General features: G+C 44.4%; 1 protein-coding gene and 1 long non-coding RNA gene across 2 annotated transcripts in view; both read right to left on the reverse strand.

The window, feature by feature from the left end:
* Positions 1 to 11977, reverse strand: part of LOC106809054 (insulin-like growth factor-binding protein-related protein 1) — a gene marked incomplete at its 3' end in the record, with an annotated part of 13862 nt that extends 1885 nt beyond the window's left edge. Inside the window, 2 exon segments of the mRNA XM_014811998.1 lie at positions 6960 to 7207; positions 11939 to 11977. Coding sequence (XP_014667484.1) covers positions 6960 to 7207; positions 11939 to 11962 — 272 coding nt within the window.
* LOC106809055 lies at positions 116 to 2758 on the reverse strand. Its single transcript, XR_001393843.1, has 2 exons — positions 2724 to 2758; positions 116 to 813 (listed from the first exon to the last, which is right to left on the reverse strand). It is a non-coding gene; the product is annotated as an uncharacterized LOC106809055 (long non-coding RNA).
* Positions 11978 to 12034: the final 57 nt, after the last annotated feature.

The raw sequence follows: 12034 nt of genomic DNA on the forward strand, positions 1-12034 counted from the left end.
AGAGAGAGAGAGAGAGAGAGAGAGAGAGAGAGAGAGAGAGAGACAGACAAACAGACAGACAGAGAACATTCATATTGTGATGTACATTCTGAATTCTATTGCCAATTAAGACAGGTCTTTTTCCAATACATCGTCGTTTTTATTGTTATGTATCGGAAATATCATTATTATTAGACGTAAAACTGTATATAAATTCCATACAATGATGTGATTTACGCACCAATGCTCCCTGCGCGTGATTTATAGTTCATCGAAGCTGTATGACCATCTAACCGAGGTTGACACTAGGTGGCGCTGCTCATTCAACTTTTACATTTCACACTAGTATTCATATTTTCAAACTTATTTAAAAATCTATTTCGGGCAATCGTGTATAAAAGTGTATACATATATAAACAAATCAAATATTATACAAGCCAAATATCAAATACATAAGTATTCTATACCAAACAGATCTGAATTCGATAGCTCAAGGGAAATTTATTTGCTTGTTTTCTCAAGTAACTAGTCCTACTTTGTCTCTATTTATAACGACCATATATACTCATGTTATTCTACGCTTGGCGTCAATAATTGCATACACACGTGAAATCATATATTTACTTGATTGACAACTCAGCTACGACAGTAGTCCTACTCTCGGGTGGTAATTAGCCTTGAGATTATTATACACGCGTTTCTTCTTACTAGCTAAAATATCTGCTTCCTGTATATAGGGCAGTTGCTCCGTGGAAGTAGGGTCGCGTGTTGGTGGTTTAGCCCGCAGCTAACACGTCTACAGATCGTCGTTCTGTGTCTTCTCATCAATCGAATCTGAAACATGGCCGCCATATTATACGTGAATTAATGAATCGCTCCGATGTGTGAAGCCGAACCGCGCCGTGACGAAACCACGCTGTTATAGAAACCAGAGCAACAAAGTTACATGATACTGAGGCATAACACTCCATGATCGACTCTGAAAAAGGTTGCTGCCATATTGCATGAATAAATCGCGTTGATGTGGCTGAGGACTGTTTTAGCATTCGTAGTGCGTCCTATTCACAGATACAAGTACGGACTTTTATATTCACTCGCTGGGGGCCATGATGAAACTACTCTAAGTGGGCGGACAGAAACTTAGTACGAACATAGGGCCCTGCGCGGACGGCATTACTTGCCATTCTGCCGCCAGTTCAACAAGAACACATACATCATACATAAATAGTTGCTACTATCGTGAGTCGAAAACGTCTTAACACTTGCACGGCGCTTTTCAGCCCCAAAACTATGCTATTTTAAACTAATAATGTCATAACCATTAATGATGTATTTCACAATGGGCTCTGTTACATCGATAACTGCATGAATGCATTTACGATTGCATTTTGTGATCGGTTGACTATACACGTTCGGCACATGGCAACATCCAAATAGCTCATCTATTACCGAGGCTCTCTCTTTCTCGCTGTCTCCCTCTCGCTCTCTCTCTCTCTCTCACACACACGCGCGCGCATGCACGCACGCACGCACGCATGCCCACACACACACACACACACACACAAGCACGCCACAACACACACACACACACACACACACATACAACACACAACACACGCACACACACACACATCACACACACACACACACACACCACACACCACCATGAGAGAGAGAGAGAGACGAGAGAGGAGAGAAGAGAGAGAGAAAGAAGAGACGAGAATGAGAGCCAGAAAAGCAGAGGAGAGAGAGAGAGAGAGAGAGAGAGAGAGAGAGAGCGTTCTCTCTCTCTCGCTCTCCCCCTCTCTGCTCTCCATCTCCCCCTCTTGACTCCTCTCCCCTCCTCTGCTCCATCTCCCCCCTTCTGTCTCCTCTCCCCTCCTCTGTCTCAATCTATCCCCCTCTGTCTCATCTCCCCTTCTCTGTTCCATCTCCTCTTTCCCATCTCCCCCCCTCTGTCCCATCTCCCCCTCTCGTCCTCCATCTCCTCCTCTCTGTCTCCCATTCTCCCCCTCTCTGTCTCCATCTCCCCCTACTCTGCTATCTTCCTCCTCTCGCTCTCATCCCCCTTCTCTGCTCCATTCTCCCCCTGCTCTGTCTCATCTCCCCCTCTCGTCTCCATTCCCCCTCTCTCTCTCCCATCTCCCCTCTCTGTCTCCACTCTCCCCCCTCTGTCTCCAATCTCCCCCTCTGTCATCCATCCCCCTCTCTCAACCACTCTCCCCCTCTTCGCTTCTCCATCCCCCCCTACGGCCCATCCCCCCTTCTCTGTCTCCATCTCCCCTCTCTGTCTCCATCTCCTCCTCTCGTCTCCACTCTCCCCCTCTCTGTCTTCATCCCCCCTCTCTGGTCTCCATCTCCCCCTCTCTGTCCCATCTCCCCCTCTCGTCTCCATCTCCCCCTCTCCTGTCTTCACATCTCCCCCTTTCGTTCCAGATCCTCTGTCTCCAATCTCCCCCCTCTTCTGCCATCTCCCCTCTCGTCGATCTCCCCCTCTCGTGTCCCATCGCCCTCTCTTCTCCATCTCCCCTCTCGTCCATCCCTCTCTCCCCATCCTCCCCCCTCTGCTCTCATCCTCCCCTCTCTGTCATCCATCTCCCCCCTCTTCTCCATCTCCACTTCTCTGCTCTCCATCTCCCCTCCTCTCTCTCCATCTCCCCCTCCTTCTCCTCTCCATCTCCCCCCTCTCTCTCTCTTCGCTATAGAAAGACATATATAACATTCTACTTAAATATCGCTGCTACTCCACTGCGCCTTGACGGCGACCTTCAAGTCCTGTACTACCGAGCCGTTATCGAGCGAATCAGTTATACTCTCCATCTCGCGAGGGCGGCGACAGCCACTGCAACCAGGCCACCTCAGCCTTCGGAACCAGCGCGGCGCCTGGATCGCCATGTGGTCTGTCGAATCTGCAGACGAAGAAAAAATGCTATCAAAATCACAACGGATCAGAACCGGTCAGGAGGGAGAGGGAGTGGAGGGTATGAGATAGTCGGAGGTAGATGGAGAGGAGGCTGAAGAAGGGCCGATGATGAGCGAGGTAGTGAGAGGGCTGGAAGGGATGAGCATGCGAGGAAGAGGGGAGGAGGGCTGATATTGAGTAAATGGAAGACGTAGGAAAGTATGGATAAAAGACAAAGATTGATAAGATATAGGAGCAGGCATGAGATAAAAATAGAACGGGAATGAAAACAAAAAACGAAGGAAGTATCGCAAAAGAATAGCGTGAATGATGAAAAGTGAAGAGGCATGAAGAGAAGAATGAAGAATAAAACGAAGAACCCAGGAAGGGAAGAAGAGTAGTTTAAGCAGGAAAAGAGGATGGAGATGAAGATGCAGTGGAAATATACGTATCATTCGTACATGCTGCCGTACTTAGCTGCATGGACGCATCTGAACAAATTCCCTGGAGGAATCAGTTCCAGCGACTGTCTGCGATACGGAACAAGAGATGGCGTTTGGAAAATAAAACCACCTGCATACCATCAGGATCGCAAAGATAAATCTTGCTTCTATATTTATAAGTTTCTAATCCCTTACGCTCATTTATATTTATATATTTTATGACCTTAGCCACATTTAGTGTATACACCATGAGTTGAGTGTAGAGCTATAACTGAGTCCAGCTTAAAACTTGGTATTGGTGTGTGGGGGGGGGGAGAGGTAGCATGAGGAATTGTCATGCATAGGACTGTTCAGTGACATAATGCGGGAAGATAAGAAAACCGATTCACAAAGTTAAATCCAACCTCATCCACAAGTAAATATGTCCTGCCAATAAATAAGGCATATATTTATATACATATATATAATATATATATATATATAACATAATAATAAATATGGGGAAACAGAGAGGATCGCGAAAGAAGAGCGCGTAAGAAGAGAGAGGAGAGAGGAGAGGAGTACGATTGAAAATAGCGCAACCCGAATGATATAGACATATACACATACAAATATAATATTATATAATTAAATGATACCACCGTAAATATTAAAAAAATACTATGTTCACTTTTTGTTAAATTGCTGCCATATACTTCTTATTACCATATTGTTAATGTGAACAACACTCGGACCATACATAGTCCAAGCAAGCAATCCTAAATTAGGAACACTAATATTCAAATCGTCCAGTTTTTCGAATTTAACTAGGCTGAAAACAATCTATCACTGTACATTTACGCATACTTTAGTCCCGTTAGTCTACTTTTAAGTACCAAAAACTGCAACAAAAATTTACAATTTTTACATAGAAAATTCGTAGTAATTACTAAATATATTAATATACTATAATAAAATATATATACTAGAGGAGGAAGCATTAATAGAATATCTACTCCCTGAACATTATAATATAACAGTTTGTAACTCGGTGTATAAATCATATATACCTGGTACGTTGAGAAGGACCAGCGCGCCGTGGTGTACGCCAGCCGACACAGTATCGGAGCCGTCGCCCCCCCCCCCTCTCACATGCAGCATTCAGCTCGTCGCCCCAGCATCGACGACCATGTCTTTTTTTTCTTTTTTTTCCCCCACGTCGACGGAACGCACTGGAACCGCGGAAGTCGAGAAGCACACGTCATAGGGAAAAAGCTTCACGATACTGTCGAGAATACCCTCGCCCCTAATTATCGTATGTGCGGTGTTAGAGTAGATGTTTGTTGCAGCGCGCGCATGCGGCGGTGTATGTATGTCTGGGTGTGCTGAGGTATGTTCTTGTTAGGGAATTTGTGGCGTGTTTTTTATGGTATGGTGGTTGTGCGTGGTGCTGTGCCGCGTGCGCGTGCCGTGGTGGCGTTGCGCCGGCGCTTGCGTGTTGTGCGTGCGTGCTGCGTGGTGCGGTGCGTATGTGTTGTGCCGCGCACTCCTCGTCTGCGTGTGTGCTCGCGTGCGTGGGTCGTGTTTCGAAGGTGCTGTGCGCGCTGCGTGCTGCGTGTCGCGCGTCCTCGATGTGTGTGTGGGCGCCGCGTGCGTGCTTGCGTGCTGCGTTGCACTGCCTGCTGCGATGCGGCGTGCGTCGCGCTCCGTCGTTACGTAGCCGGCCGGCACGTTAGCCCCTCTCTGAGGCTATCGTCGTGTGCGCGAATGACCGGCCATCAATCTGACACAGTGAGCGGAAAGTACTCCGTCTTCGGCCACACAGAGGCTCCGCCTCTACGACACTCTACGCACTCTGCCCCCTCGGCTCGATTCAATACTAAGCGCCGGGCCCTCCCTGCCAAAACCACGCATAGTATAGATAAGTTTAGCACGATATGAGAGAGAGAGAGATAGAGAGTGGGAAGAGGAAGTGAAGAAAACATAACACTTGAGAGAAAAGATAGCGAGGAGGGGAGTGAATAAAATACATAGGTGAAGAGAAAGAAAGCCGAGAAGAGGGGAGTGAAAAAAACATAGTGGAGAGGAATGAAAACGAAGAGAATGAAAAGTGGCTAAATGAGAAAGACACAAAAAGAGTGGAGCAATGTGTCGGAGAGAGCCTGAGCCGAGAGAGAGGGAGATGAGAGAGAAGAGAGAAGAAGAAAGAAAGAGAGAGAAAGAGTGACAAAAGATAATAAGAGTCTTACGTGTACAAATATATCCCTGGGAAATAGATGGCGCTATAGGTGAGAAAACGTGCAGGAATAACAAAGAGGGTTAAAAGTGGAAGCGCCGATTAAATGTGAAAAGCAGAAAAGGAAAAGGGAGAGAAATGATGGTGGGGGAGACAAGCGAAGGGAGTGGATATATACTGAGAAAAGTATGCATGATAGGGTGAAAAATAGGGAGAGGAGCGGTACGTCGTCAATCGAGGGAAAGGCACCAGAACACACCCCACAAACGCTTAACCAATGGGAATTCTGTGGATAAAACTATGTGATAAATGTCAGTCATAAACGCCAATCATATATCCGAGAGCGAAATTGACCATTCGTTTAAACTAGTCGCGGCGTCTGAGTTCATATATATGGCAGCAGCTGACAACCAACAGGCGTCTGCTAATATAGTTGAGATGAGCTTTATAGCCAGTATTTGAGACGACCGCGCATAAAAATCGCACGTGGCGCCCCGGCTTAGCGAAGGGCGGCGCATGTCAAGTCTCATAACACCTCGGTCCCCTTTCGTCTCAGTATCATATACGATCTCTTACTCCACAACCACGCACGCACGCACGTACGCACACACACACACACACACCACACACACAAAACACACGCACCACCCCACTCCACGACACGAACGGCACGCACGCCTCCCACCCCACGCACACACAACACACACACACACATCACACACACACACGCTCTCTCTCTCTCTCTCTCCTCTCTCTCTCTCTCATCTCTCTCTTCTCTCTCTCTCTCGCCTCTATCAGCAACTAGTCCCATGTATATAATAAATAAATATATAACACTACTACTCTCAGGATTAATGATGAGACATTCTGTCTCATTAACCCAATATCAGGGCTAAGAATGACAAATTTTCATTATAGCTCTTGCGATATAATATATATATACATAATATATAGATAGTTATATATAATTATCAAGGAGTAGAATACAAGCCGGTCCCTTTACTACTCCTGATATATATATGGACTATAATAGTAAATATATATATATATATATATCATATATCTATATAAATGACATTATCAAAGTTTCTACTGCCCTCGTTCGAAAAAGTTTCGACTTGCCGCTTCGCTCGAATGTAAATTTAGATGTAAACACGGATATTTTTGGAACAGGGGTGACCTCGTTTAGCTGAAGACGTGGCAAACCCGCCTTATAGAGCAATTTATTCTTCGCATAAATTTCACGTGCGTATCGCATGCGTGCGTGCGTGCGTACGTGCGCTCGCAGGCGAGTCCACGCAACGTTTGTTATACACGTTTTTTTAATTACAGTTTTTAAACTACGTTATTTGTGTATATGCGTTTGCACATGTAAAGTTCATGTGCGTGCGTGCGTGCGTGCGTTCGTACGCATACATACCTGAAGGTACACTCGAGGTCTTCGCCGCACTTCTCGTCGCGGTTGTTGCACAACTGTCCCTCCTCACGGCCGCACGCGAAGCAGCACTGACACTTGTCGTGCACGAGTCCCGTCGTGCAGTTGGCTTCAGTTAGACGCGGACACTTCTCTCTGTCGCACTCACCGCAGTTCTCGTGCTCTGCAGCCCACGCCACGCACGCGGCCAGCGCGCAGATCAACACCACGTATCTCATCATGGTCGCAATTTCCTACAACGGAAGAACGGAGACGAAGATGAGTTTTGAAAAGGGAGAATAAAGATGGAGGCGCGAGGTGGAGAGCTTGTCCGTGTGTGTATATGTGTATGCCACGTCACCAGTACTAGCAGCGGCGTATGCGTATACGTACGTACGTGAGATGGTCGGCAGATCCAGTTATGTAAGAAGGTTTGTATATACACGCCCCAGCGTGGATGGAAGCAGCGGTTAGGAGGAGGATGGGCTCCGGGGGGAAGAGAGGAGGGTTTTTGCGCGGGACGCGGGTGGGAGGTTGGGAATCGGGATTCCTTGAGATTTCGACGTTCTTCGCATGGAAATCATTAAGATTCTGTGTTAACTTATTAACTCCACCGAGTAGAGTGTTATGATTCGCTTGCCATATCGTATCTCGGAAATCGAGATTCATTCAGTTTGATGCCTCATATTCCTTTCCGCCGATGTCTCAAATTCAGAGAATTCAACGCAGTAATTACTACGCATCCCATCTAGATCGCCTCGTTTATAACGTCCTGTGATGTGTTATGATAATGATATGTATGTTAATTGCTGCTATGTTAGATCACGTTTAGTCATGCGCTTGTCACCCTTTCGCTTTGGAGCGGCAGTGTTAATCGGTAGATGGCGCTGTTAGACATCTCGGGAACCAGGCCGTCTCTCCCCGTGGCGTCTCTATTAGCAACGCCCCGCGAAGTCGTGTCTTCAGCCGATCTATCGGGTTACATCGGACCATATGGTGTGCAGGAGCGCAAAGCGGAGTTAGCACGTACATAAAGAAGATGGCTTGAGAGCGCTGTGTGTCTGTAGCAGTCGCATGAGCAGCAGATGCGTGTTGGCGGGATTAGCGGGGCCTAGGAATGGGCCAAGGGTGTGTGTGGGGGCTGGGGATGCAAAAAGTACCAACGAGAAGGGATGGTGTATCGAGGGGGCGCTGTGAGCTCCCCCAGCGGGGTTCAGCTGCGCATTCTAGTGCTTCAGATGATATGCCCGTGTGCGTGTGCATGTGATGATGTGAATATACGTATGTGCGAGTGCGTGTGAATATGCGTGCGAGCGTGTGCGTGTGAATATGCGTGCGTGCGTGCGCATGTGAATATGAGTGTGTGCGTGCGCGTAGACGTATTCGAGATGTTGTGTGCGTGTGCGTGTGCGCGTGCATGTGCGTGCGTGTCGTGTAGTAAGATCGTCGTAGTTGATGCGTTATAGCAATATGATCGCGCCGCTAGAAGTTTTTCCCGTGTAGCCGTGGCGTGCAGACTCAGTTTTTGCCGTTCAACGTCTAGGAACGGGAGTTATATCAATGTCACGCGAATTCGTGAGAAGTTTAACGCAACAGTTTTGTTTTTGCTTGTTTAATGTACGCCCTTGACAGTCAGGACGACGTTAAGCATTCGAAAATGAGGGTTGTGGGCCTACTGAAGCCTACTGTATACCTCTAAATCGAGACTTCGCTACTTCGATGTGGCGGCACTGCCCTACCTTAGGTCTATTGTTATACTAATGTATATAGATAGGGCGCGGACATGTCGGCAACCTGGCATCCAATGAAAATGACACATGCCGACATACAAGCATTCGGAAAGGAGGGTGGTACGGCGAAAGTGAAATTTCTAGGGCGGATTTTTCCATGGATTTTCAGTGGGTATGTGTGTGCCAATTTTGAGTGCATGAGTTTGACCGAAAGAAATGATCTTGGATGGCAACCCTACCAGCAACGCGAGCGCCATTTCGATGTAGGGGTACATTAATTTGGCATAGGGAAAGGATTGTGGCGGAATGCTGCTGCCAAAGTGAAATTTATAGAGCGGATTTTACCATGCACATCTTTCCCAGTCATACACCAACCCATTTTTAACGCGTAAGTTTTCACACGTCTCCATCGGTCGCTTAGTCCATTGTTGTTCTCGTCCTTTATAAATGATTTGTTGGCCGAAACTGACTCTTCTACTTCTATTCGCCTGTTTGCTGACGACGCAGTTCTTTACAGCGCTACATTAATAAGTATGGTGAGTATGGTGGTATTATTCGCATTATGTTACAGCGAGTAAGTAAAAGTCACGGGTGAATACTGAGTAAGAGCGGCTAATGCGAATTACCACCTATCTATTACCACCTACTTTCAAATCTTAGGGTGTCATTATTAGTAGCGGCTTTCGCTGGAATGCCCACATTGATTATATTTGTACGATAGCGTCTCGTTCCTTTGGTATGTTACGCCGTAACCATCGCTTTGCGATTCTAAAACTCGGTCCCTGGCTTTTAAAATTTTCCTTTAATAAATTTGACATAAAAATAACAAATTTAATGCTACACGTTTACAATGGCATCTGTTCAGTGCCCTTTTTATATTTCATGCAACGTGGCATAGCGCCATGTCTCTGTGTGCGCATACCTGCTATCTGCTAAAATCAATACAATTTTTCTTGAAATTGTGCATTTAAATGGAGATTAATGACTCTTGACCAAATTGATGTGAGAACTTACTATCTTAATGCCTCACTTTAATTGTATATTTTAAGACGCTCTGGATTGCAATGTTTTGATCCCCGGTGACAACGACGAATGAAATTATATGCCGCTGATCGTGCCTAGTGCCGTATATGGAAAACGTGTGTGACGGCAAACGAAATACGCACTATTCTGTTAAAATTATTTATTTAAAACAGAAAGCACTCTCGCATGATTTGATATGTAACATGACAATACTAATAGGCCTACTACAGTACCGCGCTAATACTATATACTAATACTACAGTACTATAATATCAAAGTAATAATTTTATAATGTAAAGCTTAATCCTGCACATCTGCAATTCTGCACATCTGCATTCTTACCTTGGCTGTTCCTATTACGCAATATTCTGTATTATTTCCGCAATCATATCTGGCTGCTTTTTCCTAATTGCGTCATATATACCTTACGTAATATAACTTTATAATAATGTATATACAACTGTATTCGCAACTTTTCTTCAATACGTTTATCGACGCTCGGCGTTGCTTATGCGTGATTTTTGTTAATTTGTCATCTAATTGTGCTAGAATATTATAGTACATGTAATCCATTTATAATGTAACGCTGGTTATGTCTGCTTTTTTTTATCTTGGCTGTTTCTGTTATCTATTATTATTCTGTATCATTTCCGCTTTCATATCTGGCTGTTTTTTCATAATTGCGTTATATATCCTATATGTAATGTAACTTTATAGTACACAATCAATTAATGTATAATGCATGTTATGCTGTTTCTTTAATCTTGGCTGTTCCTGTTACGTATTATTAGTCTGTATTTAACTTATTTTTTATTATATTTATCGACGTTTGGCGGCGCTAGTGTGTAATTTCTTAATTTTTGTCATCTAATTAATATACTAGAATATCATAGTAACCAAATTAGAATGTAATGCTTATGATGTCTGCTTTCTTATCATGGCTTTTTCTCTTCCGCAAATTATTCTGTATGATTTCCGCTGTATGCGATATTACCTGCTGTTTGTATTAATATTGCACCTAATAACACTAAAATGTCACCCTAGATCATTTGGCATGTCTTATCTATTGCTTTCATTCATTTCCTCTATATCATCATATAACCAAATAACATAAAGTTCTTTTCCTACCTAGAGTCATTTGTATCAACAGTTTGTAAGAATTACAGCAGACAGTTACTCTAGTCACGTTGACATGTTATACGTATTACTTTAGCATTAAGCGTTATTTGTTTATTTTGTGTTAAGCAAATTCGTTAATTTTATTCTACCTTTACCAATACCTTAACTGTACTGATTAAGTATCATTGCAATTATTTTAGCATGTGATAACTATGATATCCGCATTCATAATGTAACTGTTATTGTTATGCATTCTTATTGTTCGTCATATCCGGTTGGTTTCATCCAAATTTTGCCATACTTGTATACCCACGCACGCACGCACACACTTTCTGTATGTAGTAGCATTTGATGCCAATGTATCAATATTCATATATTGTTACGGCATCAACCATCAACCAATCAATTCACATTGGTATCGTCTTACATTGACCACACTCACGACCAAGTCGTGACAATTAATTCAGCATACTGCACCCTGACACCATTACCTTTATTGCAACAAGCATCATATACATAATATATTTCAAACAAACATCATATTTGTACAAGCAGGGGTATACGCAAACGTTTTATGCATACTCGGCTTTGGCAATGTCTATAAACGCTATAGAACGCTATATATTAAAAAAATAATAGCCAACGGCAACAAACAACTAGACGATTATTATAAATTATAATGATTATTAATACAGTATATGACTTAAAATTATATTATATAATAGTTATGAGCTATATTGATACAGAATAGTGTATTGGCGAATACGCGCGTCCTACCGTGCTAGCAGTTTGCTCTGCAGTAGCGCATCACAGGGTGTCTTCTTCGTTGTCAGTGTGGTCGAGGAGAAGGCTGGACACCGCATCCACCATCATCAGCATCATCATCTTCTTAGGCTCCTTCCGTCGGTTGCGATGGCGACTGATACACTACGTGGTATTCGGTCTAGCAATGAGTGTGTGTAGTATACGTGTGCGTGCGTGCGTGTGGGTGTGTGCGTGCGTGCACGCCCCTGTGTGCGTGCGTAGACGTTATAAATAACCAGAACCCGCAGCACAGTCACTCATTTATTTCACTTTGATGACAAATATTCGTTGTCGTCCTTCAATATTTACCTTCTCCTTGCCAGTAGGGAGCATATTTCTCCGTACTCCGTATGACGCTGCTAGAGCATTCCTGGGCAAAACACACAATTCAATTCAATTCAATTC

This window comes from Priapulus caudatus, unplaced genomic scaffold, assembly GCF_000485595.1.
Source record: "Priapulus caudatus unplaced genomic scaffold, Priapulus_caudatus-5.0.1 Scaffold324, whole genome shotgun sequence".
Classification (NCBI taxonomy): Eukaryota; Metazoa; Priapulida; class Priapulimorpha; order Priapulimorphida; family Priapulidae; genus Priapulus; species Priapulus caudatus.